Source organism: Ornithorhynchus anatinus, chromosome 2, assembly GCF_004115215.2.
Source record: "Ornithorhynchus anatinus isolate Pmale09 chromosome 2, mOrnAna1.pri.v4, whole genome shotgun sequence".
Lineage (NCBI taxonomy): Eukaryota > Metazoa > Chordata > Mammalia > Monotremata > Ornithorhynchidae > Ornithorhynchus > Ornithorhynchus anatinus.
Window position 1 is genome coordinate 19097569 of NC_041729.1, and position 18440 is coordinate 19116008.

The 18440-nt window shown below is 40.6% G+C and overlaps 1 protein-coding gene across 1 annotated transcript in view; it reads right to left on the reverse strand.

The window, feature by feature from the left end:
- Positions 1-881: 881 nt before the first annotated feature.
- The window catches only part of PPTC7 (protein phosphatase targeting COQ7), a 48781-nt gene continuing 31222 nt past the window's right edge, over positions 882-18440 (reverse strand). Inside the window, exons 3-6 of the mRNA XM_029058824.1 lie at positions 13306-13504; positions 8425-8548; positions 6805-6934; positions 882-4858 (exon numbers count right to left, since the gene is read on the reverse strand). Of these exons, the coding sequence (XP_028914657.1) occupies positions 4800-4858; positions 6805-6934; positions 8425-8548; positions 13306-13504 (512 nt within the window). The 3' untranslated portion in view covers positions 882-4799. The remainder of the gene's footprint in view (positions 4859-6804; positions 6935-8424; positions 8549-13305; positions 13505-18440) is intronic.

Consider the following 18440-nt stretch of genomic DNA (forward strand, 5'->3'; position numbering starts at 1 on the left):
TCCCTGCCCTTTGACGGGCTTACAATCTAATCGGGGGAGACAGACAAGAACAATGGCAATAATTAGAGTTAAGGGGAAGAACATCTCGCAAAAACAATGGCAACTAAATAGAATCAAGGCGATGTACATTTCATTAACAAAATAAATAGGGTAATGTAAATATATACTGGGTTCTACCATAGGTTGGCAGCCTGTTTCATTTGACCATGGGCTAGTCATGTAGTTTCTCTGTGCCTCAGTTTCCTCATCTATAAAGCGGAGATTCAATATATTCATTCACTCATTCAATCATACTTACTGTTTACCTTGTGCACAGCACTGTACTAAGTGCTTGAGAGAGTACAATATAAAAATAGACATTCCCTGCCCACTGTTCTCCCTACTCAGACTATGAGCCCCACATGGGACAGGGATCGTGTCCAACCTGTGCCTGCCCCAGTGTTTAATACTGTTTGGTACATAGAAAGCACTTAATGAATACCACCATTATATTTATGACATTTTTCATTTCATTTTCCATTATGACCAATAAACCATTTTCATACTGCATATGGCAGAAGGAAGGTCGTGCCCGGACTTTTCTGTGATGTGGCACAGCCCCACTTCCGTCAATCCTCCCTCCCCCGACCAATCGATCAATCTGCTCAACTAGTTGATGAAAGCGGTAGAGGAGAGAGGAAGAAGGGTTTGAAGCTCTGGGATCTGGACCCCCGGCAGTGTCTCAAGCAGCCCTTCCCCAATGGCCTCAACCCTAGCAGCAACCGGCAAGAGGGGGACACATCAACGTCATCAATTCACTGAGGACAAATAACATATCCTCCAGTGTCACTGGCCTTTCGTGAAGCATTACCAGTTAGAATGCAAATGTAAAGAGAAACAACTTAGTATAAATACTATTTTATTAAATAGCTTTACAGTTTATTTAAATGTATTTACAGAACTATTCCTGCATAAGTTATATTTCAGACATCCAATTCAAATAATTTACCTCTTAGGTAAGACAAGTAACAACAGTCACAAAAAAGCATCCTTTTTAGTTAACACTTAGGTTTGCTTCATCATTTCAGCTATTTTTGCCACAAATTACCTAACACAATTTGAATTTTCTACATGGACACAGCTGATTCCGTTGAGAACTCACTGATGTGTTTTATGATTGTAATTCAAATCATCTTTGTTAAATTTTCTTATCCCACTTAGTGTTTTGAACACATCAGTCCGGTATTGAATTTTGCCGTTTTAAATCCCTTTTCGTATATTTAATGGCGAGACACATTTTTTCAGGGAATCTGGATGCTGCAACTCTGTTGATTATAGCTAGTAAGATGGTAACAAGGAACCGTGAACTTATCCACAAGTAGACATTTTGTAGTCTCAGCCCTACTTACTTAAATTCAGGTTCTCTCAGATATTCCTCTGCAAATTCCCACAACTGCAGTCTTATTACTCGGTTTAATAGCTAGGGCTTTAATGTTGTTTCATCTCCCCCGCAGAGCAATTACCGCAAAGAGCAAAAATCTCTCTGGCAAGTAAAGCTCGGCTGAAATCCATGCAAGCTTAACTCCAAAACAAATATTCCTGGAATAGATTCTTGGTAAATTAGTGCCCGTCATGTCATTAATTTATCTAGCTCAGGGCAAATTACGTTTCTTTCCTCAACCGTAGCTCAATCTTCTTTTCCTAAGTATACAGACTCCCCTATCTCCATTCAATTATTTTTTTCTGTGCGCAGGCAGCTTAAGTTCATAGGAAGAAATAAGGTTCTGATATGTTTAGAGTGCACATCATCAAACAGAACAAAATAAAATTCTCAAGCATATGATAAAAAATATTACTTCTTTATAATACAGTATTGCTTTATAAATATAGATGGAAAAAGCTATAAACGTTACTGGTCTTTGGTGCATCCAGTGAGCGATAATTTGCCATTCGTAAATTAAAAATCCAAATTTTTTAACTTGTTATAAAAAATCCATCCCAGGAGGCAAATGGCTTTATTTATCCCGCTTGGTTTCAAACATCATTAGCACAAACAATAGGGTTAGAATCAGATGGCCCCAAGGGTGGAACAGCTCAGTCCCCAACACAGAGGCTCCCATTTCACCGTTTAGGATTCCAAAACTCTGGATTGAGGGGCGACCAAAGCATGTGACAACTGAGCAGAATGGGGGAAAGCACTTGTTCCGTACGCTGAATTGATCCACAGCCCCCTATACGACGTATTAATTACAAAACATAGTACACGACATAAGAAAGGCTGGTGAAGGACTACAATGACGAAACGATTTGTGGTCTACAGGTGAAATCTCAGGACAACTGCACGTTACAACCTTTCTGCTCCTTCCTTTTCTGGAACAAATATAAAAGGGGATTTTGTTTGTCCATTTTGCAAGAGCCGTTATTCAAGGAAGATTTTAATTTAAGTCATCTGCCTAAATATCAGTATAGTTCTGGACAGATTGTGCCGGGTTAGATGAGAACAGAGGAAAACCAATGACTTACTACCTCTGCTTTCATTAAAAATGTAAACTGTAGGCATTGGAAAATTAATGCTGAGGGTATCAGGTTGAGGTTAAATATTTTGAAGAATACCATTTTAACAAAAACCAAAACAAAAGAAATGAAGTCATATGCCTAAGGAGGAATATAGTCCTTCCTCGTGCACCCATAGATGAAATTCACGGTCAGTGGTGTCCTCTTGAAGTATATATACACACATCTAGAGGAATACATATATATTCCTCCCAAAAATCCATCTGGATGCAACTTAATTTACTTTTACAATTATTACCCAGAGTCTGCAAATACATTGTGCAAAATAATTATCCACCACATGTCACTCGCTGTTCAATGTTTTAATCACACTAACATGATTTCGCTCTCCCACTCCCAACATTCTTACCAAAGAATTCTATTTTGTCAAGTTAAGGTAGTTAAGGCCTTCTGACACGTAATTAAAGGTGATTCAAAATATATAGCTAAAATTATGCCAATTTAGGAATAGTAGATAAATTACTGAACTGTTTACAAATGAATAACTCATTCTCATCATAAATGAAATGCCTGTTACAAGCATGATGCATTGAAATATAGTAATGACATGTACATGGTACATGTTAAATGATTTTTAAATAAAACAAAAGCTTTGACATACAGTTATGCAAATATACAGTACAATTTCACCAAAAAAAAAAAAAATCCTCTAAAACAGGTTGAGGTAACCTCAGACATAATAGTTTTACTACAACAAACCAGGTAGTAAGATCTTAGTTTGCAGAGAAAGGCTTTCAATATCCTCCTAAAGTCAATCCTTACTAATCAGTCTTGACTGCATCCTCATCTAAACATCAATGGTATTTGACATATATAAAACATGGCTTTAATTTAAGTATTTCTAAGAATAATATATTTTTCTACCACCAAGAAGTTAAGGGGGGCAAAATGGACCAAAAATATATATCTTTACAGCAGTCACCTTTTACATGAGCCTTAAAAATAAAGGAGCGCCATGATAATGGGGAACTCGATTTCAGGTAATTTAAGGAAATGGTAGATTGTAAAATGGCTCTTGGATAATTGTAAACATTATTAAGCTTGATTCAGTAATCCTTATATGTCATTTACTACACCTGCAAATATTACTAATTTTTCCACTTGCAGATATAGTGTTGCTGCCACAGCACAAGGAGAAGTACTCTCTTCTGATAAAGTCAGGTCACGTTTAAATTGAATGATGCTGCAGCATATTTTCTTAAAATTAGAATCCCATTAATATGTAGGTTATGATGTCAATTGAAAGCCAAGGAAATTCAAAGTTACAGCTGTCTGTTCTTTACCCATCTTATCTGTGGTCCAAAGTTCACAAGATATTATATCATTATACTTCTCTCTCCTTTCATCCCTCTTCTCTGTAATATAATGAAGCGGGTTGAATATTTTTTTTTTCCTTTTTTAAGCTACAACTTCAAATCTCCAGGCTTTCGGGAGTTGTCACAATCTTATCATCATTTCCTCATTATTCTTTAAAAACTGTCTCTCTCCCCTCACTGCACATTCCAAGAAATCAGTTCCACTAGCCCATGGACTAGACTAGTGATCTGCCAAAATCTTAGCCATAGGAACACAAGCATATTTTTTAAAAGCACAAAACATTTGCACCCTTAGAACATAAACTCATCATTTCTGCTCATTTTGGAATAAAAAAGGGCTCTTGGGTTCAACACTTCAGTATCTTAAGGTAAACCCAGAACTATTTTTACAGCACAATTATAAGCCTCTGAAAAATTGAAGCTTATAACAGAAAAACACATACACCCTTTTATCTTAACAAGACTATGCATATGATGGCATATTTGTAACATTTCCTTCAATGAATAATGGACTTTTCTAGTAGATGAAGTAGAATATGATTTGGGGTGTGTTTTGTTTTAATCACTTTTACATATATTTCGTTTTGAATAATCTACCAACATAATTCAGTTTTGATACTTCAACCAGTGATTTCTGAAATGTAGCAGCCCTGTATGGCTCTGAAGGTTCCTCCCTTGGAAAGGATTATTAGTAATGCAGGACAAACTTCAAGTCTTGAATGTCATCAATTCTTGCTGGCAAATGTGAGCTAGTATATCCAATAGTGGTTCTTAAAGTCTCAACTGGGTCTTTAAAAAGACAGGCAACAGGCTTAAATCACTGGCTACTGAGATCAACGGCAAAGAAAAATGTGGTCCTGCCAGCAGGAACAGTACACATGGAGGGAAGAACTCAGGGACAATGAAGAAAAAAGTGGACATTTTGGTGAGTTAGTCTGTATATTCAGCTACTATGGAAAGAAGGACAGTGATGTCATCTGGTTTTCCTCCTGAAATGTAAAAGAAAATTATATTTCATTGATTGTTACAGAAGATACTTTAATAAAGCAATGAGGCCCAAAATGTCAATGGAGAGGCACATTTTGTCTTTCAGTACTAAGAAGAGCAGCAACATCAATTATATTTGATTAAGACAACTACAAGATTTTGCTTTAAAACAGAGAGACATTGATGCTTAACTGAGCTTTCAAAAGCAGGACAGTGGGTAATTTTCATTTTTTTAAGAGTCTCTGCCAAACTGGGATGCAGGAGAGGCAGTGCCATCACATGGAAATGACAACAGGTACCCCTGTGCATATTATCCCTTGCACTTGGACACCACCTCCAAGGCTTTCAGGAGAGCCCAAGGAAGAGACTGCTGATGACAGGAGACATCTGCACTCCCAATAACCAGCGAGTGCCTCCCTGAAGCAGCAGAGATGAGGATAACCTAACTGCTCCTCCCACAGGTACAGAAAGTTGCAGCAGTTACCATAGCTGCATCCGTAAACTTTATATTTACTTTAAAAGAGATCTTGCAAGTACAGCCTTTTTTTTTTTTTTGGTCATTCAGGACCCAGTGCCTTATTTATATAGATGCACCACCCCCGTCCATTCAACTTAAAAAAACAAATATTGCTTCCATCTGGATTTATAATATAGACTAAAATATTCACAAACTAAACAAATCTGAATTTGATTTGCAAAGCGGCTATGATTACACGCCCCATTCAAGTGGAATTTTTTTATTTTTTATTTTTTTTTTTTTACTGTGGAAGGCCATCCATCCCTGACATGCATGCCCTGACACATCGAATTCCTCCAAGACAGAGCTACTGTGTCATGATGATACAATTACGTAACCCTTCAATTACAGGATCCAAATGCCTGCAAGGGCAATTTACCATTACCTTGTTATTTTTTTTAAACAAAGAGGAGCAAATAAGCAGGCTAATGGTGATAACAGAGCAGGCAGGTCAAACACAAGCCTGTGGACAGGCCACCTTGGTGGTTAAGCATAATTATTGGGGCTCCAATTTAAGAGACACAAATTACTAGTACAATTATTAACCTAAGGAACAAAGGGAAGTGTAATTGGTGAATAGATCCGTTTTATTCATAACTTGTGGATTCGGGATAAATCGAGGGGCATTCGCCAGGCAGGAGGGAAGGGGAGTGCACAGATTCAGATATCTTCCCCTTGGGTCAACTGGGTGGCAGGAGTGGATAAAAAGAGGCAGCTAAGATCATCTCTCCCCTGCTGGTAGGTAGGGCTGTAGGCTCCTGCTCTGGACTACCTAGGCTGCTGTTGCCAGGGGCTGCTCCCTAGAACATTTCAGTGAAGGAAGTGCCCTGCGGGGTGCCTCAAATACAGTTGAACAGCCCCCAAAACAGTTTAAGCACCTCCAGGCCGGAGTTAGTAGTTGGGAGAGGTAGCTTCAGTGTTTCGCTCTCTCTCCATGGGTATCCCTGCAGCTGAATGGTTACCCCTGCCAACGCCCACCCAGAACCTAACGGCCAAGCCCAACAACCATAAGTTTGACATGCCTGTACTAGAGCTTGGGGTGACAAAAGAGCCAGTGGAGTGTCAAAACCGGGAAGGACACAATGGTAGACTATCTGGATGTCTAGTCAGCCTTGCAGGCTCAAGTCCAAAACAGCAAACTGTGGCAATCAAGTAAGTCGGGTCAACCTTGCTTTCTACAACCAAGGGCATTAATGAAAGACATCTATTGAAGAGACAGCAACTCTCCTGCCCTCAACTTCCCAAACATTGATGGCCTAGCTTTCTTCCAGTAAAGTCTCGATGGCCTTAGAGTCATGTTTGCAGTCAAGCCCCATGATGGTAGCCTACACATTACCACCCGGAAGGCACTGTGCCATGACTACTCTGACCTGCCACCGTCCCCGAGGCTGTAGCAGCTTCAGATTTTTATGCTCTGGGAAGAACACGTACCTCTCACATTCAATCCGTTGTCACACGCAAACTGTGCAAAAGGTGACATGTAATTTGGGTCATATGCCAGCTCATGAGCTTGTTCAGCAATGCTTCTCGCAGTCTGTTGGATGCTCTCATAATTTGAGTTCTGCAACAAAGGGAAAATTAGAGTTAGTGATGGCCCCCAAAAAATAATTTTTGGGGGGGGGGAATGTAACTTAAACTTTGATACACTGAGGAAGCCTTCGACTCTTTGTTTAAGCCAAGAAAATATTCAATCATCATTCCTGACTAATCTTTAAAGTAGTCTGAGGTAAAAGAATGTTTTGGCTGTGAAGAAGTTAACTGAAAAACCCTATGGGTATTGTGATTACTGCCTTTAAGTTTGGGCTTCTTTTTTAAATCCTTCTACCCTAGAGACATTCTGGCTGGAAAACCTTGGTTGGAACAATAAAGGGAGGATTCGTAGTCATTGGGATTTCAAAATCTTTCTTCTTCCCACATGTTCTGGCTTGAGAAAAACTATTTCTATCCATGCTAGCCCAGGTCAGCCATACAGCTTCAAAGGAGAACAAGAGACACACTTCAGATCCACAAGGTCACCTTCAATTCTACCAGGTTATTTTCTAGGTACTTGCTGAATTCCCAACATCTTTTCTTCATTACATATCAATCAAGAGGTGCCTTCTAAAAACTACTTTGAAAGAGCCCATATTAATCGAGGATATAGCCACTCACCATGGCGAGTTAACATTTCATGTTGGGGGAGGAGTAAAAATAAGTCAAGGACTACTGTCTCCACCTTAATTATTATGGTACTTGTTAAGTGCTTAGTAAGTGCCAAGCACTGTTCTAAAAAAAAAACCCCCGTATTAGAACCAGAGTTTACTGGATTGGTAATTTTATTAGTTCTACTACCAGCAATAGGAAGGGGGAAAAAACTCAGAGCAGGTTAAAGTTTGGTATTTATTTACAAGGCTTGTCTACATAATGTTGATATTCAAGCACTTACTATGTGCAGAGCACTGTTCTAAGTGCTGGGGGAGATACAGGGTCATCAGGTTGTCCCACGCGAGGCTCACAGTTAATCCCCATTTTACAGATGAGGTAACTGGGGCACAGAGAAGTTAAGTGACTTGCCCACAGTCACACAGCTGACAAGTGGCAGAGCCTGGATTCGAACCCATGACCTCTGACTCCAAAGCCCAGGCTCTTTCCACTGAGCCACGCTGATGCACATTATGGATGAATCCTATAGGCTCTGTGGAGGTTCCATTGCAGCTCTTAGACTTCACCCCCTATACAATTACCAATGCTGACGAGAAAAGGAGATGTGTGGAGAAATACGTGGGAAAGAAAATTCTTTCATTCTTTTTTCTTAACACTTTCCAACTCTACTACTAAGGGTTAGCAGAAAGTGTGTTTCCTTGCCCTTCGCATGGTTTTCTTAGGTTTAGTGAAACAAGCCAATATCTAGTCATTAGATTCACTCCCTCTACTTAGTATTTCCAAAAATATACATTTTCTTTCTTCAAGAATTGGAAAAACCGTAATTCTCTAGGCCTAAGAGAGGATACAATCACCTTGGTCAAAACCGATAGAGAGTCTGCATTGAACTGGATAAGTCTCTTCTGTTACCTTTAACTTTTTCAGCTCCTGAAGTATCATGTAATCGGGCATATTGTCAAAGAGTCCATCTGTTGCTGTCAGGATAATGTCTCCTAACTGGACATCAAAAGACGTACTATCGGCAGCGTCTGGGCTGTGAAAATAATTAAACAGTAACAATTAGAGACCTGGAGCGGGGAGAATGATCGAAACTATTCTCCAGGATTCCACTGGTGAAAACCAACCATTATACTTATAAAAAATTCCTAACTGTCAACAGATTCCTGGAAACTTTGATTCAATCCTTGAAGTAAACTCCTTGAGGGCAGGGATCATGTCTACCAATTCTACTGAACTGTACTCTCCCAAGCGCTTAGTACAGTGCTGTGCACACATTAAGTGCTCAAAAAATACCACTGATTGAGTTAAAGGTTCTACCAATACTCCTCTGATCTATTACATAAGATTTCACTGTGTAAAAACGGGTGGTAAACAGTTGCAACTGTAGTGTTTTAATAAGATACTGAGAGCTCAAGATTCAGTCATTAATCAAATCAAATTTTTTTAGAAAGCATAAAGCTCAGAGCACACCAATTTAAAATCTAACAAGACTAATTTAACAATTAAGCATGTGATTCCAAAAGAACAAAGGGTTGCTTTAGATGGATCGCATTCTAGTGCTCTTCTAAATTCCTGGTAAAAATGAGTGTTGCTTTCGTGTTTCCTAAATTTTGAGAGCCAAATTCCAATCTCATTTACTCATGTTCAACTCCCACTAACTTCACTGAAGGGTGGGAGTAGGGGACAGAATTTGGATCTCAGAATGTTATTTTAGATGACTCAGTTTTTTAAACAAGCATTTCTAAGTTAAGCATTTCAAATCTACAATAAGATGCAGCATGGCATAACGGATAGAGCATGAGCCTGGGAGTCAGAAGGTCAGGGATTCTAACCCTAGCTCCACCACTTGTCTGCTGTGTGGCCTTGAGCAAGCCACTTCACTCCTCTGTGTCTCAGTTACTTCATCTGGAAAATGGGGATTGAGACTGTGAGCCCTTGTGGGACTGGGACTGTGTCCAAACTGATTTTCTGGCAATAATAATAATGGCATTTATTAAGCGCTTACTTTGTGCCAAGCACTGTCCTAAGCACTGGGGTAGATACGAGGTAATCAGGTTGTCCCTTGTGGGACTAACGGTACCCTAGTACAGTGCTTGGCACATAGTAAGCGTTTAACAAATACCACAATTCTTATTCAAATCACATATCTGTTGAAAAGCAAAGAAAATTCAATACCCTATTTGTTATTACACTACATTGGGTTACACAACATACAGAGTACCCCAAAGCTCACAAATCCCACAATGCACTTCACATGGATGCAAGTATATTTTAGATGAAAAAGGATTTAGCTCGGAAACAGATGTGCTCTGGCTGAAAGGCTGCAAGACAATAGTAGGATTTCAGAAGTTACTTGAAAAAAGCAACAATAAAGACATTATCTAGAGCTTAATGGGTAGGAGAGTGGGAAATAAAAGGACTGACTGGTTAGGAAACTAGCCAGAAAAAAGGGATCCGAAGGAGGGAAACTAAAGGGCAAGGACATAGAGTACAGAGCCTTGAAGGTCAAGACAAAAAGACTGGATATAATACTGTGTATACTATGTTGACAAGAATTCTTAAAAAAAGTACTGACATTTACACAAAGTACAGAGAGATGTTTTGGGTTCATCTTTCCTTGGTCTCCTTTACTTACTGTAAATAGCCCCTTGCAAATAAATCCTTACCCAGGTATATCTTTTCAACAACAAAAGCGTCCAACACAACCCATTTCTCAATTGAAATATGGAGGAAGGATCAGAGCAAAGTTAGCTACTGAATGTACAGAATGACCAAGTTGCATTTGAATTTATTTGATGTTCAATTAAGAGCGGGAGCAATATAGGGTATTTAAAATGATTACTATTAAAATTAACAGAAAAGTCCTAATTTGATGTGAAATTGTACTCAAATAAAACTGCATGAAATGACAACTTTGGAAAGAATGTCCAACTGTTTACCGCAATAAAAAATTCTACCCTGGAGCAGGCTGACTCACCCTGAGGAATTAAAAGAGAAAAAGTCTGATATTTCATGTTTGCTTAGTCTTTTGTAACAAACTGGATTTCAAAAAAAATTAGATCAATGACCAGACTGGCACTAAAGTGTGGTTTGGGACTGGGTTGTTTTTTTTTTTGTCTCCCCTCCACTGGAGTCCTTTACTGATCTGCCGGTGAAAGGCCTATTACCATTGGACAGTTTGTTCTCTTCTCCTAACCCTCCCGTCTCTGAGCTTGGTGTTCGGCCAAATGTAGTTTTGCCCATTTTGATTGAACATACTGTGCTGCTGGAAACTTTCGACTACACTGAAACATAAGCTGCTATCACATGCTAGCTTGCTAGCCTACTATGTATGCCAAGGAAAGCAACCTTGGCTTGATGGCATGGTTTCCCAAGGAGATCGCTCCCAAAGATAAAGAGCAGCAGTACGGCTAAGGTGTCTCTCAATATATGAAGAGGGGGAAACAGGTGCAACAAAATGAATGAAACCAAGGCACTATCTTCACCACCCCCAAATTCATTAGCCAAGTTCACCATCTAACCTTGTGACCAATCACTTAGTTCTGGAGTTTAGAAGAGCCTATTCTTCTAATACCATACTTAATAATAGTAATTATGGTACTTAAGTGCTTACTATGAGCCAAGCACTGTTCTAAGCACTGGGGATGAAACAAGTTAATCAGGTTGGACACAATCCCTGTCCCACATGGGGCTCAAATTCTTATCCCTATTTTCCAGAGGAGGTAACAGAAGCACGGAGATATTAAGTGTGACTTGCTCAAGGTCACAAGAGCAGACATGTGGCAGAGCAGGGATTAGAACCTAGGTCCTTCTGTCTCCCAGGCCTGTGCTCTATCCACTAAGCCACTCTGCTTCCTCATAGTCTCCTAGTTTCCAAATACGGTTATATGCCAGTTTGAAAAAGTCAGAAAACTCAAATGTTTCCCTAAGAGTCGCCAGCAGGTCTTAGAGATATAAAAGAAGAACGCATTTACTTGTTGCAAATCAACAGATTTTACTCTTCAGTCTGGATTTAAGATCTGGCTTGATAAACATTACCAAAGGCAGTATACCAATTTGCCCAAATCCTCTACAAGACATTCATTCATTCATTCAACAGTATTTATTGAGCACTTACTATGTGCAGAGCACTGTACTAAGCGCTTGGAATGAACAAATCGGCAACAGATAGAGACAGTCCCTGCCGTTTGACGGGCTTACAGTCTAATCGGGGGAGACAGGCAGACAAGAACAATGGCAATAAATAGAGTCAAGGGGAAGAACATCTCATAAAAACAATGGCAAATAAATAGAATCAAGGCGATGTACATTTCATTAACAAAATAAATAGGGTAATAAAAATATATACAGTTGAGCAGATGAGTACAGTGCTGAGGGGATGGGAAGGGAGAGGGGGAGGAGCAGAGGGAGATGGGGGAAAAAGAGGGTTTAGCTGTGGAGAGGTGAAGGGGGGGTGGTAGAGGGAGTACAGGGAGAAGGGGAGCTCAGTCTGGGAAGGCCTCTTGGAGGAGGTGAGTTTTAAGTAGGGTTTTGAAGAGGGGAAGAGAATTAGTTTGGCAGAGGTGAGGAGGGAGGGCATTCCAGGACCATGGGAGGACGTGGCCCAGGGGTTGATGGCAGGATAGGCAAGACCGAGGGACGGTGAGGAGGTGGGCGGCAGAGGAGCAGAGCGTGCGGGGTGGGCAGTAGAAAGAGACAAGGGAGAAGAGGTAGGAAGGGGCAAGGTGATGGAGAGCCTTGAAGCCTAGAGTGAGGAGTTTTTGTTTGGAGTGGAGGTTGATAGGCAACCACTGGAGTTGTTTAAGAAGGGGAGTGACATGCCCAGATCATTTCTGCAGGAAGATGAGTCGGGCAGAGGAGTGAAGAATAGACTGGAGCAGGGCGAGAGAGGAGGAAGGGAGATCAGAGAGAAGGCTGACACAGTAGTCTAGCCGGGATATAACAAGAGCCTGTAGCAGTAAGGTAGCTGTTTGGGTGGAGACATTCAACTTCAACTTCAGCCTCAGTCAACTCTGGAACTGATGTCCAAGTGAGGTGCTGTTACCACCCACACAGTGAAGTTTAGGCAATGGCTTAGCAAGCCTTAGCCTTTGCACAGTGAAGTTTAAGATAAGATAATAAATTCCAGTTTTTTCTTGTTGAATTTTTTGCGAAGTTGACTTAGGGGAAGGGAAACTTGGAAAAATATCAGCATTTACTCATAAAGCACACTCCTATTAATGAGAAACAATCAAGGTATTTTCTGTGAGTGTCCTGCTATTCTTTTTTGCCATTTTTTTTCTTTTCCAAGGCATACTTAGGCATACTATGGCAATACTAAAATTCAGCTTTAATACACATAATGTGCCCTGAATTTTTGAAATTATTATAGTAAAGCAGAAATCAACTAAAAGATTTCAGGGTACAAACTGTATGAGGTACAGCAAGCTAGCACACTGACTCCCTTCACCAGCACCCAAATCCAAACCTCTCGGTGTTAAATTGAAGAAACCTCTAAAATTATACTACAGAAATATGTTTTACTGACTTTTTTGTATAAGGGTATAAGCGTAGTTCAAATATCTAACCAGTAATTATTAAGAGACAACAGTGAAGTCCTATAAAGAGAAAAATTACCTGAGATAATTTCCTGGAGCCCCGAAAGAGGCCTATCACACTGTATTACAAAGGGGGAACACTGAAGAAGAGACTTATTCTCTTTCATACGAGTGGAGTGGAGCTTAATCTAAAATTCCTGACTCCCAGTTCTTCATTCCAGATTCTCTCATCACATAGCGGTAATTAACTTACCTGTCACTTAAGACTACTCCCTCTGCTTCGGGAGGAGCTATTGAGAGTTGGAATGGAGTGTTGAAGTAATGCTGTTGCTCATCGGACCGGTGTACTACTTCTCCTCCCCTAACTACCAGAAATCCAGAGTCTCCCAAATTTGCTGTATGTAAACGATGACTTGTTCTATCCAGAACTACTATGCAGGCTGTGCTGCTTCCTGGAAAGAAAAAAAAAAAAGTTCCACTTACATTCCTTATCCAGATTTCTCAGGACATTCCTTTTATTAATGCTGTTCAAGAAGTAACATTTTTCACCACTGGTATTTTCTTGGATTGTTTTTATTTCTATCCTGTCTGCTATAATCAGATGTCTACAATTTGGCAAAAGGATAAATACTGCTTAGCAAGAAAGACTACTATTCAAAAGTAGGAGCAAAAGAGAAGCAGCATGGTCTGCTGGCAAGAGCACAGGATTGGGAGTTAGAGGTTGAGGGTTCTAATCCCGCCTCCGCCACTTGTCTTCTGTGTAACCATGGGCAAGTCACAACTTCGCTGTGCCTCAGTGACCTCATCTGGAAAATGGGGACTGAGACTCTGAGCCCCATGTGGGATAACCTGATCACCTTGGATCTACCCTAGTGCCTAGAAGAGTGCTTGGCACATGATAAGCATTTAAATACCGCAATTATTATTTTTAATAATAAAGGCTTTGTTAATGTTTCCAAAAGGTTTAACTTTTTATATATTGCTTAATTTGCTAACTGTATGTGACAATAGGGGAGGCAGCAGGGAAAGAGCATGAGGCTGAGAGTCAGGCGATCGGGTTGAGCCATAGCTCTGCCACTGACTGTGTGTGAACTTTGGCACGTCACTTAGCCTCTCTGGGCCTCAGTTTCCTCATCTGCTAAATGGAGAGAAGACTGTGAGCCCTGTATGGGAAAGGGAATGTGTCCGATCTCATAATTTTGTATCTACCTTGGTGATTAACACAGAGTAAGTGCTTAATAATTGTCGTATTATTAAAACTAATGCAGAATAGTTTAAGAAATGAATACTTACAATGTAGACAGAGGGACACTAATTACACTGAAAAGATTAGCTACACTGACATAACAATGTGAACAAACTATTATTAAAAGTGATCAAATTTTTTACCCTCCTTTCTCCTTCCTACCCCTCCAAAAAAAAATGACTTCACTTAACTCAGATGAAAATAGCATTCAAATAGGACTATTTTTGTAGTGAACTGAAAATTATTTCTTAAAATCTACTTGACATATTTCTGAAAGGTTAATAAATATGAACTTAAAGATTGAGAACTGCACAGGTACTATAATGTAGCACCTAGTCACACCCTGTTTATCCATAGAGTTTTCTTGGTAGACATATGGAAGTGGTTTACCATTGCCTTCTTCCGGGAAGTACAAACCCATTGTCTTTGATCTACATTTTGATCATTTGATTACCTGCCTTTAACTCTTTCCCACTCTGTTTCCCTTCCTGTTTTTGCTAACTCTTTCCCGCTGCCTAGCACAGGCAAATCGCCTTTGATGCTTCAGCTTTTCATGATGGGTAGCCTTATACGGCATAGCTCTAAGCTATAACAGCATATGCAAACTCTCCTGCCACCTTAAAGCATCGATTCATAGAAAACCCTATGGATACCCATACCAGATCGACTTTATGACAGAAGATGGGACGTTCTGAAGAGGGCATGCCCATGTAACACCCTATGGGCTGGAAGTGACTCGACAGCATTTGAGGAAGATGCACACCCTGTAGCCCCCCACAAAAATTTACTAATCTAGTCTGATCCACAACTTTACAGCCAATATCCACGAGTTCTGGAGGGTAAACTGTGGATATTTGTTGCAGGGTAGACATCCTATCATCCTCCCCTAGGACAGAAGTGGGAGAGAGAAAGGGAAAAAACATGGAAGAGACAGGACCTTGTAATGGGCTGTTCTATATTTCCCGGCCAATACATACCACAGGCATTCTGACAGTGGCTGCCCTTTTAGTTAGTTACTGAATCTATTTCCTAACTATCGGCACCCAACCTAAACCCACACCCGATCCACAGTGTTGCTGCGGATACCTGTAAAATGGTAAAAATGTGGGTTATACTGGTCTCTAATTCAGTTGGTCTGTTTGTTGTTAAGATAAGGTAAAACTGTTAGATTTAAATACCAGCTGAGGGTTGCCTTTTCCCTACCATCTTTAGCTACCCAACTGCCTGAATAAGATTTGAGACAGAAGGACCTACAACCACATTTAAAAATCAGAATTGGGAGTAACAATTCTATATATGTCACAACAATATTTCCAAGGGACACACTTGGCAATATTCTCCTACTTCGGAAAGGATTTCTACTACAATTACCATTCCTTGTTAAGTAAATAGGAAATGGCAGCCGATGGGGGAAATTTACAAAATCTGTAAGGAATTGAGTACATATAGCCTTTTCGTTAGATTTGGCAGTGTCCACTAGCTTTCAAAGACATACACTTTTCATTATGAGTTGAATCACTACTTGCAAATTGAGATCCAATTAGAAATGTCAGGTGAATTACGAGTGGGGCTAACCCCAAAATGATGCTGGAGTGAAAGAATGTTTTTCTCACATTATCATATACTGTGAGGAAGTTACTAGGAATCAGCAACAAACACACCTTTCTTATTCCTAGTGGATCAACCATTTGGTTCAGGCATTGGAAGGGAAAGGAGTGTTCGGTGGACCTAGAGCAGGAACAAAATTCTGCTGCTGAGGAGGATAAATAGGTTAAAGAAAAGAGTGACTAAGAATGAGGGGAAAAAATAAAACCACTTAAATTGACAAGATGTCTCAACAATCGGACATTCACAAACTTAATTTAAACCCACCCTTAGCACCCATGAATATATGTGTTCTTAATTATTTAATTTGACCACTCTAGTAATAAATGTTTTTGTCTCAGTGTGTAAGCTCTTTGTGTCCAGAGAATATGTCACTTCTTTATTCTGAACTGCCTGAGGCCTAGTACAGTACATCATAAAAAGTGGACGCTCAATAAATACTACTGTTACTGCTGTTCTTGAGCCAGCCCTTGGAGATGTTTCTCATCTCTTGAAGTGGAACCCCACCTTGACTGTCTTCTCTTTTTTGAACAGGTGGGGCTTTCATGCACCAAATAGACAAGGACCATCTTAGTTTGGTCTGATCATTACAATTATGAGGATTACCATATTTCATGTTAGTGCATTACACTCTAGTCTCACATGTCAATTGTTTAGGCAAAGAAGCCACCTTAATCAATCATATTTATTAAGCACTTACTGTGTGCAGGGCCCTATACTAAGTGTTTGGGAGAGTTCAGTATAACAGAGTCGGTAAACACGGTCCCTTCCCACAAGGAGCTTACAGTCTAGAGGGGGAGACAGACATTAATATCAATTACAGATATAAGTTCTGGAGGACTGGAGGTGGGATGAATAAAGGGTGTGAATCCAAGTGCAAGGGTAATGCAGATGGGAGTGGGAGATGATGGACTGAGGACTTAGTTGGGGAAAGTCTCTTGCAGACGTGATTTTAATAAGGCTTTGTAGGTGGAGAGAGTGATCATCTGTCTGATATGAAGAGGGAGGACGTCCCAGGCCAGAGGCAGGATGGGGTGGAGGGCCTGTGATGAGATGGATGAAATCAAGGTGCAGTGATCAGGTTGGCATCAGAGAAGCAAAATGTGCAGGCTGGGTTGTAATAGGAAAACAGAGATAGGTAGTAGGGGGCAAGGTGATTGAGTGCTTTAAAGACTATGGTAAGGAGTTTTTGTTTGATGTCGAGGTGGATGGGCAACCACTAGAGGTTTCTTGAGTAGTGAGGAAACACAGGCTGAACTGTTTTGTAGAAAAATTAATCCAGGCAGCAGAGCGAAGTGGGAACCAAAGTAGGGAGAAACAGGAGGCCGGGTTATCAGCAAGGAAGCTAATCAAGGCAGAATAGGATGTGTTGAGATTAACGTGGAAGCAGATTACAAGGAGAGGAAAGGGTAGATTTTAATGGATGTTGTGAAGATTGAGCCTGACAGGATTTGGTGACAGACTGAATGACCGACTGATGGATATGTGGGTTGAATGAGAGACATGATGAAGATAATAACAAAGTTATGGGCTTGAGAGACAGGGAGGATGGTGGTGCTGTCTACATTGATGGGAAAATCAGGGAGAGGATAGGATTTGGGTGGGAAGATGAGGATTTCTGTTTTGGACATGGTCTGTTTGCAGTGTTGGCGAGACATCCAAGGAGAGATGTCTTGGAGGCAGGAGGAAATATGCGACTGCAGAGGAGAGAGATCAAGGATGGAGATGTAGATATGGGAATCATCCGCATAGAGATGGTAGTTGAAGCCATGGGGGCGAATGACTTCTCCAAATGAGTGGATATAGATGGAGACTAGAAGGGGATCCAGAATTAAGTCTTGAGGGACTCCCAGTTAGAAGGTGGGAGGCAGAAGAGGAGCTTGAGAGACAGACTGTGAATGAGTGGCCAGAGAGACAGGAGGAGGAGAACCGGGAGGACACTGCCAGTGAAGCCATGGTTGGATAATATTTCCAGGGGAAGGGAGTGGTCAATAGTGTCAAAGTTAGCTTTGAGGTCAAGGAGGATTAGGATTTGGCAAGAAGGAGATCAGTGGTGACCTCTGAGTGGAGGGGGTGGAAGCCAGAATGAAGGGGATCAAGGAGAGAAGTGGAGGAGAGGAAGTGGAGGCAGCGGGTGAAAAACACTCATTCAAGTCGCACCTTGGGACCAAAGCCATGTAGTATGTATGCAATAGGACCAAATAAAATCTATATTAACTCAGGTGGGATTTCTGATTGACACTAAAACCAACCAACTCTTGGCTCCATCAAGTTTCTGATAAAACAATCAATGGTACTTATGGAGCGCTTACTGTGAGCAGAGCACTGCACTAAGCATTGGGAGACTACAAAATAACAGAGATGGTAGAAATATTCCCTACCCACAATGAGCTTTCAGTCTAAAAGACCAACATCCTGCTGCTCCCTACAAGGGGAAGTACAAGGGCTTTGGAGAGAAATGGGATCAAGGGGACTGAGGAATTTGCTACCAAAGTGGGCCTGGACTAAGCTTCTAACTGGCCCTCTTGACTCTCCTC